The sequence below is a fragment of the Daucus carota genome, chromosome 2, assembly GCF_001625215.2.
Source record: "Daucus carota subsp. sativus chromosome 2, DH1 v3.0, whole genome shotgun sequence".
NCBI classification, from domain to species: Eukaryota; Viridiplantae; Streptophyta; class Magnoliopsida; order Apiales; family Apiaceae; genus Daucus; species Daucus carota.
Window position 1 is genome coordinate 42,636,808 of NC_030382.2, and position 19,984 is coordinate 42,656,791.

The following is a 19,984-nucleotide window of genomic DNA, read 5'->3' on the forward strand; positions in this document are numbered from 1 at the left end:
AATGAAAAGGAGTCTAATCAGATGAGTTATAATTGGATTATGAAGAAAGTTTGATTAAATTATATTATAAACTAAAAAGTTGGTTAAATTATGATTAACTTGTATGTGGTTATATTTTGGATAAAATTTAATATAAATTTTTAGGTGTTGCTTCTGATTGATCATAAGATAATTCAACTTTACTTACATTAAATTAAATTTATTTTAAATTACTTAAAGTAAATATGAAATTCTATTATTATCTAATCAAATTATCATATCATTTTATTATATAATATTCTAACTGGATAGTGAAAATGAGCCTAATTAGATGAGTTATACTTAATGAAAATGAAGTGATTAATTATATTATTATATTATATAAAAAAATTGTAATGATTTACTCATAGTTAATATCTTGGTTAAAATTTAATAAAAGCAAAGTTGTAGAATGAACATTATTGGTCTAAAATTTAGGGGTGAACTCTGATTCGTACTAAAATAATTCTTATTTACTCATTGGTTAACTGCATAATATTGTGGTACAAGGAATGTTGAAAAATTGAATATCACTGATTTAAAATTTAGTAATAGCTTCTGATTAATTCTAAAATAACTCCTTTTTTTTAGAGTAACTAAGATAGGAATTGGCAAATGATTGCCAATGTCTATGCGTCATGACATTTTTAGTTGCCAACTTATTAGAGCTCCCTGATTGCCAATGAGTTGCTACTCAAAGTTGGCAACTACCTCGTTTAGCTAAAAACAAACTACAGTATTATCCAAAAACTATATTTTACCTTAACCATTTATGTATTTGAAATAGATATACAATATTTATTTAGGGGAGCACATTGACAATTTTTATAATTGCCAATTATTGGAGTGTATTTTACAAAGAGGTTGCAAATGTGATATGAAGGAGAGATAAAATAAAAAATTAATATATATACCGAGTTGGCAAGACTTAGCAACTATTTTAGCAACCCTTGTTGGAGATGGTTAACTGCCAGTTTTGACGGGAAAAAACGGCATACTGTAGTATAGTTGGGTGTTATAATAAATGTTTATCCAATTAGAAAAGTGAAATTAGTTTGGGATTAATCAAAGGTCACCCCTGTATTTTAGACCAATAATGTTCATTCTTCAAATGAGATTTTAATATATTTTATACTCCCTCCGTCCCACAATACAAATCTTTTTTGTAAAAAATATTTGTCCCATAAACTTGTTAACTTTTAGTCTCCAATGCAAATATATTGACAATATTCCAAAACTACCCTTCTTGAAAATGCATGACAATTAATGAGGATTGAATAGGAGTCTACATTCATTCATTAATTAGAGGTACAAGTAAGAAAATATTATCTAATTAATTAATGAGTTCTTAATATGCGCAACTTTTACAAAAGAGACTTGTATGTGGAACGGAGGGAGTATAGTTTATGAATATTAATTAATTGTATCTGATTTTGATTTTATTCGGATTCTTTATAAAATATCGCAAAGATGACTAGAGTCTTTAGTATTTAAGCACAATGTTTCGAAATCTCATGGATTTAGGTGGAATATCAAATATCTTAAAATACACACAATCTCAAAAAAAAAAAAATCATCATTTTATGAAGTCCAAAAAAAAATCATCACCATTTGAATACAATCAATTTTTAATATATTTAAAAAAATCTCAATTGAATACCTTCGAAATTTGAAGTATAATTTAAAAATCATGATTAAATACCACTAGTTTTTCTAAATAATTTAAAATCTTAAGTGAATTTCCAAGATTGTGATAATTTTTGAAAATCAGATTTGAATCCCCTCAAATTTAATGAATGAAAAATATCTTTTAAAATCTCAATTAAATGTACCCCTAATAAATGTGGTAGATGAAAAAAATCTTTAAAAATCTCAATTAATTATACCCCTAATAAATGTGGTGCATAAAAAAATCCCTTTAAATACCCTATATGAATTGACACCAACCCATGAACATGTCAATTTTCTGAATTCCTAGGAAAGCTCAACCCTAGTTATGATCCACACATCTATTTATCGATTTCCCATATTCATTTTGTCGCCGCCTTGTCAAATTTTTTTTAGTGCATTTTGTCGAACACTCGGTGGAGATGAATGGTTCTCCACATGTTCCATGTGTAGTCACTTTAACAAACTTATTAAATAATGAAGAAAATTTCAGCAAACAAAATAAAAACAATGAAGAAAATGCTCATTAAAAATCAAACACAAAAATAGCTTCCCCCCTTCTGTGGGGCTTGTTTTGCTCCCAATCAACTCCAATTCTTCAGGTTGTGAGAATATTTGGAGCTCAAGTCCCAAGAAATTTGAAAGAGAAGTTGGATCTATGAAGCAATCAAGGCCTCAACATATAGTGTTCCAAGGGACAAGATGTTGATCTTGGTGTTGTGATACAAACAAACTTGTTTTTTCATGGGATGGGGGTAACTATCACTCTTAAAGATATTACGCATTTAAGGTCTTTGTCTGTTTTAGGTTGCTCAATTTCAACTCTCTGTGTTGATGAATGTGTTCATGTTTATAAATGTTTGAGAAATGAAATAAGCAAGTTAAATTTGCTAGTGGTGGATCTGTGAATCCTTCTACATGGATGGAGTATTTTATGAATAGTGTTAAGGATGTAAATATGTAATGTTGCCATTCATTTGTCTAGAGGTAATAGGGTTGCCTTTGCGCCCGTTGTTTTTGCATGTATTTATGGAAATATTGATTTATAACACGTGTCATCCACGAGTGATTTATAATATTTGTAATTTTATCGTTTATTTCTTAAATCTAATTTTTAAAAAGGATATTTAATTATATAAAAAAAGAAAAATTGATTATATAAGAAGATCCATAATTCGACCGAAGTACTGAACGACCAAAATTTTAATATTTCAACTTTATTAATATAATATAGAAGTATAGATGAGAGTGTTAGGACGGACCCAATTTTGTAAAATTGCAAGGGCTGAACCAAATTTTTTTTACCAACGTTGTAAAATTTAATAAGTCGCCCAACGAAATGATGTCTTGACATCCCAATATTTTCTTTTGTTGGTTTTCATGTACCATTGTAAATGAGTGCTAAGATCTGTAACCCGATGCAAGTCGAACAATATCCTCAAATGATGTCAAATTTAAGATACCCAAAAAAATTGAGTATTGCATTAATATTATCTTAGTGATGTCTTACAACACCTGAACATCTTGTACATGTGTCTTATTTTCAAGACATTGCATTAAAAATTAGTTTCATTAGAAAAATAGCATGAGATTTCATTAGATAATATAATAAAACCAAGACGAAGAACATAATTAATAAAATTACATTATATTATAACTAGTAAAAAGAATATTGTGCGATCACATAGTTGATAAATAATAGAGTACTTTTAAAAAAAATTCTAATATTAAATTTCGATATTGTAAAATGATACTTTATTTCCAATTATATATACAATATTATACATGTTAGAAATATAAAATTTTAATACTAAATTTATATCTGAATTTTTAAATTTAAAACCTCTATTTATATCTGATTTTTTGTTAAAGTTTAGACTTATAATTTTTCCTTTTTATGCATCTAATTCGCCAATAAGAGAGAGTTTTGACATTTTTCATTTAAACCATATGCAGATCTAGCAAACCCAATCATGTATCACAGGACTCAGTTATTTTATCTACAGGGCTGATAGAATAAGAAGAGTTAGGATTTTGACCCGGATCGGAGCCAACCTCAACCCAGCCCGAGTGTTGAATTAGGGCTATAACCTAGATCAACACGGTGGCACGGAGTCACAAAGTTGAAAGTTTCACGGTTTGTGAAGCTTCTTGAAGCTTTTAGATATCTAAAAGCTGGATCAATTATACAATTCTATCTTCGCATCATTCGATTCTTGTTTTTAGATAGGGTTAATTATCAACTAGGTCATTTATTACACTAGAAAATATCAAGTGGATCACTCAGAAATTTTTGGTCTCATTTGAATGACTAAAGTCATAAAAAATATCAAATAGATACCTCTAATATCTTTTCGAGAAGTAATCTTTATTTTTCGTTGAGTTCCACACATTTTTCTTGGCTGTTAGTATAATCATATGAAAAGATATGAATTCTTGTATGTATCGTAATATATTTAGATTTTAAGAAATTTATTTATTATTTATTTGATATAAATCAAACAAAATAATTGTAAAATTAAAAATAAATAGTAAATAAATTTCTTAAAATCTGAAGATATTAACATAAATACTGGAATTCATAACCTTTCATTTGATTATAATAACAACCAAGAAAAATGTATGGAACTCAATGAAAAATAAAGTTTATTTCTCGAAAAGATATTAGAGGTATCTATTTGATATTTTTTATGACTTTGGTGATCCAAATGAGATCAAAAATTTCCGAGTGATCCACTTGATATTTTCTGGTGTATAAAGTGACCTGGTTGATAATTAACCCTTTTTAGATTTAAGCAAAGAATGTTCTTTTGACTTTAAGACATGTTTAAGATATGTTTAGTCACCGCCTTAGTCGAATTTTCGCTAGCGCCTCTTGTCGATCATTTGGCGGAGATGAATGGTTCTCCACCTGTTCGATGTGTAGTTGTTCCACTTTATCAAGCTTCTTAAATAATGAAGAAAATGCTCCAGTAAATATCGAGATTCGAGCCGTAATGACTCCTTTTAAGGTAATACTTTTTTTTTCCTTTTTGTCATTTAATCGACGCCTTTTAAACAGTGCTATGGTGCTTGCTATTGAGACGAATTAGTTGTTATTTTTTTGCGATTTAGGGCGGAGAGGATTGAGAGTGCTTTTCATTTAAGATTGGGATGAAGCATCGTATCGATTGGGTGGTTATTTTGTACTCTTGGCCACTTTAGATTGATTAAATCGAGACATCTAAAAGCTGATATTATATGATGATACTTGCAATTTTATATGTGCACATCCGATACTTGTTTTTTGATATAAGCAAAGGATGTTGTTTTTGACTTTAAGATATCTTTAGTCTTGTCTGGTGGTATTTAAACCGTTTTGGTATTTGCAGATGAGTTCCTACGGTCAGGTGGACCATGCTCCTCAGAGTATTCTCCCTGGTTGTTCAGAGGGTGGAAGAAATCTCAGAGGTATAAGAGGTTTATAGCAAGTAGTAGCTCCCTCGCATAATATTTACTTCCTCTATTCCTTTAGGAAACAAAATTAATATTCATATTAACACATGAAATGAGATTGTCAGGATTGAAGTTTATTGTAGCAGTTTCTTTATTTTATTCTATCATGTGTTATAGAAAGCCTTATGGGCACCGAATTTAAGCTCTTGAGCCTTTCCTTATTTATCAATCCTTTGGTGTTGTGGTACAAATACTTTTTTTTTCCATGGGGTGAGGTAACTATCAGTCTTGAAAATATTGTGCATTTAGGGTGTCTGTCGTTTTTAGGTTGCTCTAGTTCAACCCCATGTGATGATGAATGTGTTGATGTTTATAATTGTTTGAGAAGTGAAATTAAGAGTGTTAAATTTACTAATGCTGGATCTGTGACTCTTCAATGTGGATGGAGTATATTATGAATAGTGGTAAGGATGTAGAGCATGAAGCATTTCTTGTATTTTGGCTGTGTAAGTTTGTTTTTGTGCGCACTCAGATACTTGTGCAGGATTTGAATGTTGCTTTTCATTTGTCTTAATAGGGTTGCCCTTGCTCCTGTTCTTGTTTGTATTTATAGAGATATGAGGGTGTTACATAATGCAATGGTTAAGCCTGTCGAATTAGGGTCTGGAATTGGTCTGAAGTTCACTATATGGCACTACGACTTAGTGCAGATGTGGGTTTGGGAGAGGTTTGTGGAATTGAGGCCAAAGCCAAATGTCATAGAACGGGGAGACCCTAGATCAGCACGGTGGAATGGAGTCACAAAGTTGTAAGTTTCACGATTTGTGAAGCTTTTTGAAGCTTTTAGACATCTAAAGCGGTAATCAATAATATGCAATTCTATCTTCGCATCATTCAATTCTTGGTTTTAGATATAAGCAAAGAATGTTCTTTTTGAGTTTATGATATCTTTAGTCTTATTTAGACCGTTTTGGTATTTGCAGATGAGTTCCTACAGGCTACAGTCAAGTGGATCATGCTCCTCAGAGTATTCTTCTTGGCTGTTGAGATGGTGGAAAATCTCAAAGGTATAAGAGGTTTATAGCTGGTACTAGCTCGCTCGCATATATTTACATCCTCTCTATTCCTTTAGGAAACAAAATTAAATATTAATATTCATATTAAGACATGAAATGAGATTGTCAGGCCTGAAGTTTATTCTGGCAATGACATTGGGTCAATTAGGGTTCTCCCTTTTTGATGTCGTTGGAAGCTGATTTCCTCTTTTTATTTGGGGTTATAAATTGTATTTTTGTTTTAGGGTTTACTTTTTTGGGCGCTAAAACCGGCCCAATAACATTATTTACGTTGCACTTTTCTTAGCTTCAATAAAGCAAGCTTTTCTAATTGCTTCGTGCCTGGCCGTGCTTTGCACTTCATGGCCTCCAACGCGCGCTTGTTTGAAGTTGGGTCAAGTGTGTAGATGTTCCATGATGATTAATTATTTATCTATTTTAAGCGTTCCTTAATTGGAGAAAATGTAGTAATTCTGTTTGTTACAATTATAATGGTGTTATGCCTTGAAAAACCACTATTTAACTGTTGTACACAGGTGCAATGGTGGAGTCAAACTATTTGGCTCGTTTGTAGCTGAACTATTCACGAAATGGTGAGATTTGGATATATCCATAGAGATACATGTTTTCATATCTCAAGCACAGCAAGAAAGCAGAAGGAAAGTTTGCTTGCAGATTTACTAGGAGCTCTTAGAAGGAAAGGTAATCTTTTTTCAAGATATGGAACTCCATGCATATTGTGAAATTGTTGCTGTCCTTGTGATATCTCACATTATGTAGTAAAACAATCAATTTATCAAATTCCAAATACTCGTTCTCCGCATCATCCTATACTTTTTTCTTAAGTTGAGGATCTTTTTGAGAAGCCTGTTAAACCTGCAAGGGCTGTTGCCAACAACCATCTGACAAGAATGGTTGATGCATTTCGAGCTTAACATAATATGCTTCCATCAAATTATCATAATCAGGCTACTGTCTCCCCACACTAATTAGACAAGATCGACTGTCATCTGCAAAACGGTCACCGGACAGAAAGAAACATGGAAAAAACCGGTGGCGTCCACAGGTAAACCGATCATCATCATCATTATTATCAGTGTCAAACTCAGAATTTAAAGAATAATAAGCATTCATTTTCTGTGTTGATTGATTGTATAGTTTTGGTAAGCATCCAAGACCACTGATGAAGTCTGTAAAATTATTTTCTTTATATCTCATTCCATCAGAAATTTGATAAGCCAAAGAGTGAGTAGTTTGGGCGAATATGTGAACACTTAGTAGTTTTAGCAATATATTTTTGGATCATATGCTTTTGATAATTTTCATTCGAAGCATAAGCAATTTCAGAACTTAGGATTGTTTAATCTTACTTTCCTTTGAAATCACACTTAATTAATTTAAACTTCATATCTAAATATTGAACGATGGTAGAATGAATATGTAATCTAGAAATTAATAAAATTAAATTCTTGAAACATTCTATATCATTTGTGTAACACTATGTTTCATGAACAACATAGATTAGGTCAACTTTCCTGCTCTTCATGAACCCTAAGAGAAAATGTGTTCGTCTTTGAGAGAAAAAATCTGACAAATCAATATCAGTTCAGAAATTATTTACGCAATTATAATTAGTAGTATTTATTGAATCCGCGTGTTTATGTTGTAATTGCATAAAAATCATTGACCGAACGTCAGTGGTTACAGAAAATTATACTTGCATGATACACTAAACCTGGAGAACCACTGGTTAAACAGGATTAATATTGTTGACAATGTGTAGCTGTGACAGTTTAACAAATAGGAAAGCTTGTGAACACTTTAAAACAAGAGAATCATGGACAAAAGACTTCTTTAGATTTACTAATTATCAGAAGACTTGTGGAATGTATGTTAGTTTTATACTCCAAATTTGGTGGAAGTTCAGAAAAAAGACATTTGATCGAGACGATATTGTGAATGTGGCAATCCCGATAGACTGATCAATTCATGGAATACTACTTGTAGTTAAATAATGAAGAAAATGCTCCGTCAAAGATGAGGCGTAATGACTCTTTTTAAGGTAATATACTTTTCTTCTTATTTAGTTGATGTCTCTTAAACATTTTTGCCGAAAACTGTGTGACTAAATGTGAAAGAATTATCGAGACGAAGAATTAGTTAATAATACAAATCTAAATTATTTGTGTAGAGGATCTCGATTAATTACTTACCCCAATTGGCAGCACAAGGAATACTAGTACAACAACGTTGGAGTTTGACCAACTCCAGAGTTTTGACTACGATGATACCATCAGTCTCCTATGCCCCGTCTCTTCAGTTGGTTCTCTTGAATTAGGGGTGGCCTGGTAATTTTGGTAAGTCCTTTTTTTTAAATCCCAACTGTATACATTTTTTTCTTCCCGCATGTCGCAGCGCACGCATCCCCCAAATTAAAGAATTGTTTAACAAAGATCAGTCTTGGATCTGCTAGATTATCATGTGTGTATTTCCATATGATTATATCATCAACTGGCCAACTTGGATTGGTTCAATTTATACAAAGGCATTCTATATTACTCTACTGCCGTCAAATGGAGATATAAAGATTCTTCATTATTATCAAATTACCTTAATGCTTAAACTAGATAATTTAATTATAGCTATCGATCTTTATATATATATTTCAAAATTAAATAACCAATAGTTAATGGCAATTCTTGCATTTCTTCCTCTACATCACCTTATATTTCTTTTTGATATATGCTGAGAATTTTCATTTTGACTTCAGATATCTTCAGCCGTGTCATTTCTAGTATGCAAATGAGTTCTCTGGTAAAACCTACGTTGCGGGATACTCTTTCGCTCCTTGGACCTGAGAGGGAGGATGAGCAAGTGAGGCAACATATCATTGAAGACTTGTGAGATGTTTTTTGGACCGTGGAAAGTCTTAGAGGTATTAAGACTTTATAAGAAGCAGTGGCCTGTATGTCCCTAGTTGGATAGTTTATTTTGTACATCCTTGATTTCTGCAAGAAATAGAACTTCTTATTAAGACAAGAAATGAAATTTGTCAGGACTGAAGTTTTTTATGGAAGTTTATTATTTTAATTCTATGTTGATGCGCTTGACCTTTGTGATGTCTTTTTTCAGACATTACTAACTGGCATAGGCCTGTGTTGCCTCAGAAACATGGATAAAGTAGTATAGGAATTGAATTATTCTCTGATGATTAATATTCAATTATTTTGTTTGTTGCTTAATAAGATGGTGTTCTATCATTTTCAATTGAAATGGTGTTATGCCAACCAGAACTTACAGCTAAACTGTTATGCACAGGTGCCATGGTGGAACCATTTGGCTCTTATGTATCTAAGCATTTGACCAGAACATATCTATAGAGATACATAGAGGTCGCATATTTTAAACATTTGGAGAAACCAGAAGGAAAATTTACCAGAAACTGTACTAGAAGCTCTCAGAAGTGAGGGTAACCTGCCTCCTTTTTAGTAATCTGCTTGACAATTGACATATAGGTGTGTTGACTAAATCATTGTGAGATAATTTTTTTAAGTTTGATTTTGCAGGAAAAACTAGAGACCTCTTTCAGAATTTAGCTGTTAATAATTCAAATAACTTGACACTGAATAGTACTTTCTTTGTTCCATACAGGTTTGAGAACTGCAGCTGTTGAACACTGAATAGTACTTTCTTTTTTTTAAGTTCTCTGATCTGCTCGTTTCATTCTTTGCAAAGGTATTTTTACACATTTTCGGTTAAACTATATATTCTGCTCTACATTCAATTTTTCTAATAAAGTGGGATGTTGGTATGACTACTAGTGAACTGTTCTTTCCACAATGAGAACTGGCATGAGTAGCAAGAATGCCGTGATTACAGCCTTAACACGTGGTCGCAGCATTAGACCAACCCAAACCTCTTCATGGCACAATTTACATTGGCAAAACCCGAAAATGATATGAAACTGACTGTCAAACCTAACATTATCCTGAAATGAGCAGTAAAAAGCACAATATCTTGCACTTTATAATGCATGTGTGCGTGGTGTCTGCAGTGGAAGCAGCAGTAATCAATTTCACTGTAACGTAAAAACTTGTATATTTATGATCTTTTCAGTTTTCTGACATTGATGTGAGGGCCTCAGAAGAAGGTGTCAGTTCTTACTCTGGAGTCTGGACAGTACGAAGATATTGGGAGAAACATGGCATGGCTGCCGCAGACATTAGCACTCTATGTAATCACACACACACACACACACCGATACCCTTGTGCTAGCATGTGTCGCATTGATGGAGACCCTGTACAACCTTCAGATAAAAACACTGGAGGAAACTATGACGGGAGTCGTCCACAGGTCAACAGAGAAGCATCAACACCATCACAGTCGCATCTAACTTAAAAATGTAATGAATGATAAACGTTCTAACAATGCTAGTGTCTGACAGACCAGTGCAGCCAATTCAAGCACAACAGATCTGGAGGGCAAAACCCCAGAACTAAATGCCAGAAAGTATCACCCCTGCCCCCAAGTTTCTTCTTATTGTACACTGATTATTGATAACAAATCATTTTTGAGAATGGTTGGTTCTATGAATGTAACCGTTGAACCATTACATTTAAAGTCTGGTAATCTTTTGATTAATTGTGTATTTTTTGTGATTTTATGACCTGCTAATATTTTACAAAGTGCGGCAAAATTAAATTATTTATATTATAATAACATGTTTAAATCGATTTAAAATTCAGGATACTGCTTATTTTGAAAAAAAATCCTATTTTAAATACACAGAGTTTGGAATATCTTTAATGCAGTTAAATTATAAAAATTATCGAAAAATCAAATTAATCAAATAATTAAATTTCAAAAAATATACATATAGTATTATTGTACCTTTGAGCTTCGAGCACGAAAAATGGCGACTCAACGGTCACTCTCTCCCCTGCACACTCCTCTCTTTCTCTCTCTCTCCGCTCCCAAATCTCTCCTTTTCTCTCTCCCAAAACTACCCTTCCCTTCTCTCAAATCTTCGGCCCATACTCTCAGTCTCACTCGCGCGTCTCCCAACGCACAGAACGACGCCGTTCTCGAAATCCTCTCCAGTTTCGACGGCTCCGATAACAAAGCGCTTCCCGCGGTGAGAACTTACGAGAACGAGTTGACTCGGTTGAGTCTCGTTGGCGCCGTTGATTTCGATCAGGCGGTTGTGGCGGCTGCTGCTGATGGCGGCGAAGCTGCGGAGGAGCATGTTGTGAGTGGATCGAATGCGATGGTTGTGGAGACGGTGTTTCCTGGCGGCGGTGATGAAAAGGGTACCGTTTCGACTCGACTGGTTAGTTTAAGTTGTGTAATGTAGAATTTCGATAAGTTAGTACTCAGATACAATAGATTAGTAATCTGGATATCTTTAAGTTAGAACTCAAAACTCGATATTCTCAGTAAGTTTGCTTAATATAATAATAATCTCAATAAGTTAAAGTTAGTTTATACTCGATGACTTGATGATCTTGATAAGTTTTTAATTGTTATATTAATAATCTCGATAAGTTTGTACCTGTTGACTTAATAATCTCGATAGGACTGTAATTGATGAAATAATAATCGACATGAGTTTGTACTTGATGACTTGACAATCTCGATAAGTTGTACAAGATGACTTAGTAATCTTGATATGTTTGCACTGGATGAATTAATAATCTCGATTTTGAGATTGGCATTGGTTTTTGCCACGAAATTAAGCACTTTCTTTATCATCCTATCATCTTCTTATTTCTCATTCTCTGAAAAATGAGAAACAAGAAGATAGACCATGTATTCTCATTCCTCTGTCTTCGGAAAAAGCTAATCACTGGACTGCTCTAGAATAGGTAAATCGCCGGAGAAAATAACGATTGAATCTAGTTTTGAGAGCATGCCTTACTCTAAAAGGGAGCGAAGAGTTTCTAAGTGAAGGCAAGCAGTACGACGAGCACCTAAGTTATTTAAGTGAAATTCCCATACATCCAAAGTCCTGAACCTGGGGGATGCCCCAATAAATCTTTGTACTGGATAAATGAAATGGGTCATGTTCCACATGGAACCATTAGCCATAGAACTTTTAGAACCATTAGCTTATTTCGTATTAGTTAGGGTTCTGCAGCAGAACTCCACATGAAAAAAATGTCTTATTTATGTATTTTATTTTGAAATTACTTTTGAACACACACAACGATGCAAAAAAAAACGTGTATTTAGATTTAGATCCTGAAAATCTATGTAAAAAATAGGGTTCTGTAGCAGAACCTTGGTGGTTCTATGGTTCTATTTTAAGCACTGGTTCTCTCTTGAGCGCGACCCGAAATGAATAATCTCCTAATAAGTTAGATTTTATTTGTATGTTATACTAATTCTTCTTTGTAACATAATATATAAAAGTCCTAATAGATACTTACATACATTTGCGTGTGCATATTGTAAACCGGAAATGTATAACTGTGCATAACTGCGTATACTAAAAGTTGCAAATGTTTTCTTCCTACTGGAAGAATCTGCATTCTAAAAATAATGCTTTTAATAAGTATGGTAATTGATGATTACAAATACATTCTTAATTGTTCAGGCTGTGCATTAGTCATATAAGCTCTTGGAGATCTAAACATGATTTCATCAACAACCATCTAATCTGAATTGATATGCACCAGGACATATGACTTATTAGCTTGTACTTGACTTAAAATACTACTCATAGTTGATATCAATTTATTATTCCTCCCAACAGTTTATTCATTGTAACAATAACTGCTTTTCTGTTTTTTCTGATATGACTATTGTTATGCTGATTGGCCTTTTATCACAGTTTTTGCCTGCAAGCAAAGTTAAGGAAAAATCCAAAAAGCTCAAAAGGATATTAATTGATGATATTTTGTCGAGTACTTCATCTCGAAACATACTTGCCATGACATTTAGGCAAGTTGTTGTAGAACAACTTTGGAATTGGGAAATGGTAATATTCAGACCTGGAACGCAAAGAAATATGGACGATCTCATGAAACCAAGAGAGGTTAGGTATACTCTACTTTTGTAATCGTCTACCAACACGTGCTATCCTTTGTAATACCGTGATCAATATGTCTGTCCTGCAGGTGCCATGTAGTACTGATGGGTTGAGTTATCTTGTTCCTTTCTTATCAGCAGGTCCCTGCATCTTTCACACTAAGCTCGTCAGATGAATTATCAATTTCTGTCCTTGCGGAAGTTGTTTGCCTAGCTGTGCTTGATAGTACTGAAAGACATTTCTGTGATAAATCCCTGGGGAGAGGGTATGCTAGTTTCTTCAATCTCTTTCGAAAGACTGAAAGGATATCGTCAAAAGATAGGTCTGTCAGTATTCAGGTGTTGGTGGAAGATGAGCTGGTAAGGAATGCTAAAATTCTGTTAGAAAAATTCAACTTTGAAAAGACAAACAACAAGCTCATGGGTGTGAATCCAAATTATAATTGGTGGATGTTATCAGCATTCTCTGAATTGACTAAGATTGGCGGCCCTGAATTTAGTACTTGGGTAAGCCAGTATGTACCTGCCTACAAGCTGCAAATTGACCATAATAAACTTAAGAATATAAAGTTCGATGGATGGAAAAATACTTCAGATAATTGGTGGGAAGTGCTGTTGACACACTCCCAAATGGTAAATGAACAGTTACCATGTCTTTTATTATCATTTGAAAGTTTATAAGCAAAATTTAAATGATTCACTTGTTACAAGTGTAGTATTCTTCTTCTCGTCTCTACTCGATGCCATGTTTTAGTCACATTATTATAATGTTAATAAATTATGCCATCAAGTTGTTGACTTATAGCACTTGAAAATTCTATTTTTAAAAGAAAATATATTTTCCAAGAATGCTTCTAGGTCATGTACTGGAGTTATCAAATACAGGAGGTGAATAATAAAGAGGCAAATAATTTAATATCGTCTTTGATAACACCATCTTCTATACAGCTCTATCTTGATTCTTGTTTTAAAGTATTATGTCTTCCCTTGTGCCTCGTTAAATCTATTTGCTTCATTTAACAGGTTGGTTTGGCCAACATTCTGGACATGTACTATGAAGATTTATATACTCTTCCAAATAAAGAGTTATCATGTGGTGCCATTAATAAAGCTACGGATTTGTTCAATAAGGTATTTTACTGTATATCCATCAAGTGTTTTCATTAGCAAATACAAATTTTGTTAGTGTAGAGAGAACACACAGAGAATGAAGGGCATAAATCTTTTAAGATATGGAATGATAAAGTTTGCAAACCCATATATTGTTTCCAAACTTCAAAATATCAAGTTTACATCAAATGTCTAGTAATATAATGGACAAGAGTTTCTAAATCTTTTACTCTTGCTTGTGTTTCTTTGCTAATATTTTAAATGTGCTAAGATAATATATGATCCGGTAAACCAGTTCTGTTTGGGGTGCAAGTTTGGAGTATCTAAATGAACAGTATTAGTTGAAATTTTATGCACATGACTGAATAATAAAATCCCATTTCGAAAACCCAATCTTTCTCTCTGAATTGTTTACCCTAATTGAACTCCTTTACTTCTTTCGTGTCCAATTCCTGATGAATTTTATACTGGACCATCCCAAATAGGTCAACAGAATGACTTTTACATTCTTTTTCATAGTTCGTCAAAGATTTAATGCTCCAACTCCACGAAAAATAGGTGGGGATCCTTCTGCTTTTGATTTTTAACTCAACTGAATCAAATCGATTTGCTTTTTACTGCTCTTGTGCATTACAAACAGGACTTGATGGTTCTAAGACAAACTAAATGGACGAGTCCTCTTGTTTCTTGATAACAAATTCTGAAATTTTCTAGCTCAAGTCGGTCCGGATAGGTAGTGTTTTTGACAGGGAAGCTGCCTCTTCATTTTTGCTATTGTCAGATGATATTTAGTTTAGTTGATAGGTTGGGTTATGATATTTTAGCTCAACTGTTAGGGGCTTTAGTTCACTAGGGCTTCTTAGAGTTGCACGCTCTTGTCATTGATAATCAGTTTCCCCAAAGTATTGTCTGCAATCAATCGTTTCCTTCTAGGCTTCTTCTCTTGGAAGTTTTTCCTTGTATTTTCGGAATCCTATCGGGGTAGTGATTCTTCCACTGTTCAATCAACTAAAATCATTATTATTTATTATCTATTGGTTTCATGCATCAGATCCAGTTCCATTCAATCTAATGAAGTGGAAGATGTTACTCTTTGTTTTGAACTCTGTATCTACTTCAAATTTAAAATTAGGTAACAACGTTAGTTCAGTCAACTTAAGATTGATCCAATTATATTACTTTAAATATTTGTGAATGTGAGTTTAAGAATGTGTAATCTAAGTTCACTTGAACCTTGTTTTGGTCAGTTAGCTTGTTCTTTTTTAGCTTTTGCAATATTTACAAAGTCAAATTCATTAAATTTGACCAGAAACTACCATCTTGGTAAGTTGGTATCCTCTAACTTTTTTAGACCAAGTGTTGAGGTTTTTCCTATTTACTATAACTTTCATACTTTGCAATTAATTTTGAGAGGTCAATTGAGCTTAACTAATTAGTCCTTCGTAAGAAAACCTTATTGTTCTGGGGTTGGTTTATTTTCTCATCTTTACATTTTGACTCTACTTCAATAACTCAAGAATAATCACTCTTGTCACTTTCAAAATATTTTGCTCGAGAAGAATTGATTGCTCTCTTGCTTCTCTGAATCTTTTGGCATTTATTCGTTATCTTAAAATGATGGCGCACTTGGCAGGACCGTTGTCTGAAAATTACCTTTAGCATGTTCCACAAAAATTTCTTTGCTGGAGTGCTTGTACTTTCAGAATGCTGCCATTCAGTTTGACTTTGAACCTATGGGATTATTAGATATGGTAAAAAAATTATAGTTGGTCTTTCATGAATTTTTAGTCCAAGGGCAGGGTAAAATAACATTTTGGACCTCGAAAGTAGAGGAGTTTTGCTGGAATTCCCACCATGCTGATTGAAGTGCATACAGAAGAAGAGAGAAGTACCTTAACTAAAATAGCGAGGGAATAGGCCATGTGAAAGAAGCAAACTTTGAAGACATTGAATGCGGGTGTCTGGGGGTGATTGCAGGCATCTCAAACTTAGTCGACCAACTTATAAGACAGGGATGCCTTGGCATGGAATAAAGATTTAAAAGAATAGTTCGACATCTATTGAATTTCATTGTTGAAGAGAAAACATATAGCTGTTTTGAGTATAAGTGTTTTGTCATTCAAATAATCAAAGCTGACCACAACTGACAACACACAGTTAGCTGATAACTGTTAATATGAGTTGAGAGTTGTTGTATTAGATGAATCAGCAAAGAATGGAGCCGTTATCTAGCTTTTCAAGTAGTCATATGAACTTGAGTGTTTCAGTTTTCTAAATTCTGTGAGATCCCAAAGAAAAAGCAAAACTCTTTGATTATTCATAAAGTAGAAGAAGCATGCACATTGTGGAAATCAATCTCTCTCTTTCCTCCCCCCCCCCCCCCCCCCCCTCAATCTCGTGTGCTCGGATGAACTAATTGCACCATTAAGTTTTGATCAGCATGCAATCTTTTGCTACTAATTTATTTATTTTGCACAAAGAAATCATCCTATGGTGAAGAGTTTCTTTAATTCTTCAAGTACCTCTTTGCAGTATTTGGTATTGGTTTGTTACATTCTGTCTTCACATCAGTTATGTAGTATATTTTGTGGTACAGGGACGAATATCTTTTCTTAAAATCCTGTCTACCTTTGTCGTAGTGAGTGTGCTCAGTCTAGTTGCTATCAGCACTACTGGAAAACTTCGGTTGCCACATATACGCAATGGCAGAATGTACCTTAGAGATCCTAAATTAACAAAAGCATCCGATACTGAACCTATTCATCAACAGTCTGCGGATTCTGCTAAGGTATGATCTAGATATTTCGATGCATATGTATGAAGTCAGTATTATAGTTGATATTATTGCACTAGTTTATGCGAGTGTGTATGCAGTTTTTTTGCATACATTTAAATCTTACTTGTTCTTTCATGCTTAGCTACATTTTCTCTTACTGAATGGTTTTTTTTTGGTATGTGATTAAATGATTTCTGATATTATAGTCAGAAGATCTTGCCACTTCAATTGTAGCAACAGTCAAAGAGACTTATGGCTGGCCTGGGGATATCATGAAACAAAGTGATGGTGCTGCATGGGTTGGCGAACTTCCAGAATTTTATAAAAGTATGGTTAAAGCTGATTATCTAGGTGTAGACAATACATCTGTTTCTGCCTCATCAGAGAGAATTGATGATGAAATTAAAGCTTTGACACAAGATATAGGAAGCTATCAGGTACATGTCATTTTTTTGCTCACTGAACTGTTACTGTAGCAATAAGATGTAATTTGCAGCTATTTTAAAGATAATATATTTGATTAACGCAAGAGTCATTATTTCATTTTACTATCATTAATTTTTGGTCAAAGAGGGTCTCTGTTTTGTGGAACCAAATTTAAGGAAGATGTAGTTTGTGGAACTAATATATTTGCAACTTGTAAACTCTTTATTTAACACACTTGGATTAAAGATAATATGATCTGAGTTTTAATGCACCGGATGTATGACATGTTTTGTGGTTGTAATTTGAAGTCTCGTGATTATGTTGGAGTCTATTGTAAATCTAAGGCTTTTATTATCTGTCTACTTAAGTAAGGTACAATAAAGTAATGTATATCATGCTAGTCACTAGTTTTGGAAAATGGCCTGTAGAATGAGATACTTTATCACCAAAAGGATTTTTACTTTTAATTTAAATGTGAAATCTGTTGTATGATTATATATTTGTTTTGATAGTCAGTATTATTGAATTAGTTTGTGTATGAATCCAATACAAGAAATTTGATTCCTAAGCTAACTTTAAAGCTACACATTGTTGTTATTCGATCAGATACAAAAAATTGTTAAATAATATTATGATCTTGGATGTTAAGATTTTTCTTCAATTATATTGTTAAGGCACACACTGCCTTAGTGCCTCATAGGCACACGTCTCTTGATTAAATAACAAAGTCTAGGACGGGCTTCCGTAGTGCTAAGTTACCCGGACTCGGCTAAAAGTGTCCAACATGGATACGTGTCGGAGTGTCGGACTCGGCAATAATTTGAAAATTTTACATGTTTTTGGCTTAAAATAAGTGTCGGAGTGTCCATACCCATGTCCGAGTGTCGAGTGTCCGACACGGGTACTCGAGACAAAATGAAGAGTCCGGGTAACATAGCCGTAGTGTGTAGTGTGTGGCTTTCATAGTCTGTAGTGTTGTTAACACGGTTTAGGTTTATTTCAATAAGGCACACAATGCCTTGGTCCTTCATTGACGCACGCTTCTTGATAAAATAACACAGTCTAGATGGGCTTCCTTAGTTTGCAGTATTTGTTAACACTGTCTAGGACGGGCTTCCATAGTCTTAAGTATTGTTAGAGGACTTCGAGCTTTTGACCCCAGTTGTCATGAGTTCTTAATTGGTCTACAAAGGAAAGGTATTGGGTGAGAAGGCAAGTATAGGTAACTTATGCTTACTTGCTTAGTTATACTCAGAGTCTTAAACTATGAAAAACATGTTCAGTATGTTCCCCATGGTAGGGTAAGATGTACACAGGCCTTAGCCCTACTCCTACACGATATTGGCATGCTCTCCCAAAAATGAAAGTAGAGACTGTTTTCGTGAATATATCTGGATTTTTTGGAAAGTTGTCGACTAAATTAAATGTTGTGCAAATAAAATGCCATTTTGTACCTCTGTGTGTGTTATGTCTGCAGTGGTAATTTATGTTCTTCTAATTGCACTGATTTGTTCTCTCGTTTATGAGGTCTTCCAGAATGTGGATATGGTTCATCTATCTCGATTTTGTTTGTTTCTGGATGCTGATATGTCAATTAATTATTTTGGATACTTTTCTTTGCATTTAATATTGTTCTGAGGTATAAATTATAATACGAGGTTAAATCATGATTCATGAGTGCACTGCTTGTTAAATTTCAGATTCAGATTATTTTGTCTGCTGAGGGAAAGATTACAGGGATCCAACCAACAAGCAGTACTGCTTTTGATCATTGGGCAACAAACCCCTTAGCAAAAGAGCTGTATGTTGGGAAAAATGTTTTGCCCGGTAAAGTAGTATATTGTTGGCATTGACTTTATTTTAATCATAAGCAGAGGTTTGATCCTGTTGATTTACTTGGGTAATTCTTTGTAACAGGTTTGCCGAACCCCAGACTCGAAAATATTGGTCCGACTGAGATGGTTGTATTAGACTTGTTTATTCCCGTAAATACTGGTAACTGTTTTGCATTAGCTAGACCAACCAAGTTATGATTGCTTTGGTGTTTAAATGTGGCGGCCAATTTTCTCCTAGTTAACAATTAACAGGTATTACCTCTTATTTAAAGATGCTCATCCCTGGAGGTCCAGGACCTGAACAAATCATTTATAGCACAGGGTATAGCAGTCCAGCTAAAGAAATGTCCTGAAAAAACCTGAGTAGGTGGTATAGAATTTCATGTTTCTTCTGCAGCAGTTGAGACTTAATATTTACAGACTGACGGTGAAGTTTTAAAACCTCATGGTCTATACTTTAGTTGCGACTTTTTTCCTCATTTACCTGCCTTTTTCCAATTGCTTGGATTATATATTAACATTTGAAAATTTTGTACTTGTGTTTATTGTGTTCTGCAGATGAGTTTGACGTCTACGCCAAAGTTGTTTGAATTTATTCTTTTTAAGTTTCCATCTTGTTAAAACATGTTTT

At 33.7% G+C, this 19,984-nt stretch overlaps 1 protein-coding gene and 1 long non-coding RNA gene across 14 annotated transcripts in view; both read left to right on the top strand.

The window, feature by feature from the left end:
• Window positions 1-10,843, top strand: part of LOC108209373 (uncharacterized) — a 52,506-nt gene extending 41,663 nt beyond the window's left edge. Inside the window, exons 2-13 of one of the 10 annotated variants that reach the window (XR_010288938.1) lie at window positions 4,541-4,697; window positions 4,801-4,860; window positions 5,058-5,136; window positions 5,699-5,980; window positions 6,105-6,188; window positions 6,713-7,242; window positions 8,184-8,238; window positions 8,368-8,533; window positions 8,947-9,111; window positions 9,495-9,691; window positions 9,828-9,911; window positions 10,293-10,843. This is a non-coding gene — a long non-coding RNA (uncharacterized LOC108209373). Of the gene's footprint in view, window positions 1-4,540; window positions 4,698-4,800; window positions 4,861-5,057; window positions 5,137-5,698; window positions 5,981-6,104; window positions 6,189-6,712; window positions 7,243-8,103; window positions 8,239-8,367; window positions 8,534-8,946; window positions 9,112-9,494; window positions 9,692-9,827; window positions 9,912-10,292 lie in introns of all 10 variants that reach the window. The other 9 variants (XR_010288939.1, XR_010288941.1, XR_010288940.1 and 6 more) reach the window with 9 other exon arrangements.
• Window positions 10,844-11,063: 220 nt separating this feature from the next.
• Window positions 11,064-19,927, top strand: LOC108206085 (uncharacterized). 4 transcript variants are annotated; one of them, XM_017376268.2, is made up of 8 exons: window positions 11,064-11,506; window positions 13,010-13,213; window positions 13,345-13,713; window positions 14,230-14,337; window positions 16,913-17,104; window positions 17,299-17,529; window positions 19,219-19,345; window positions 19,436-19,927. In XM_017376268.2, exons 1-8 carry the CDS (start codon window positions 11,090-11,092, stop codon window positions 19,549-19,551), a joined length of 1,764 nt encoding a protein of 587 aa, XP_017231757.1. In that variant the 5' UTR covers window positions 11,064-11,089; the 3' UTR covers window positions 19,552-19,927. The 4 variants fall into 4 exon arrangements, with proteins under 4 accessions (XP_017231757.1, XP_017231755.1, XP_017231756.1 ...); XM_017376266.2 differs by having other exon boundaries at window positions 11,065-11,506; window positions 13,345-13,839; XM_017376267.2 differs by having other exon boundaries at window positions 11,065-11,506; window positions 13,348-13,839.
• Window positions 19,928-19,984: the final 57 nt, after the last annotated feature.

What these genes read in the sequence shown, in the direction of transcription:
- LOC108206085 (XM_017376266.2), top strand. Translation starts at nt 11,090, where the DNA reads ATGGCGACTCAACGGTCACTCTCTCCCCTGCACACTCCTCTCTTTCTC. An exon ending in ATCTCATGAAACCAAGAGAG is followed by an intron (nt 13,214 to 13,344) that starts GTTAGGTATACT and finishes CTTTCTTATCAG; the next exon opens with CAGGTCCCTGCATCTTTCAC. An exon ending in AAGATATAGGAAGCTATCAG is followed by an intron (nt 17,530 to 19,218) that starts GTACATGTCATT and finishes GTTAAATTTCAG; the next exon opens with ATTCAGATTATTTTGTCTGC.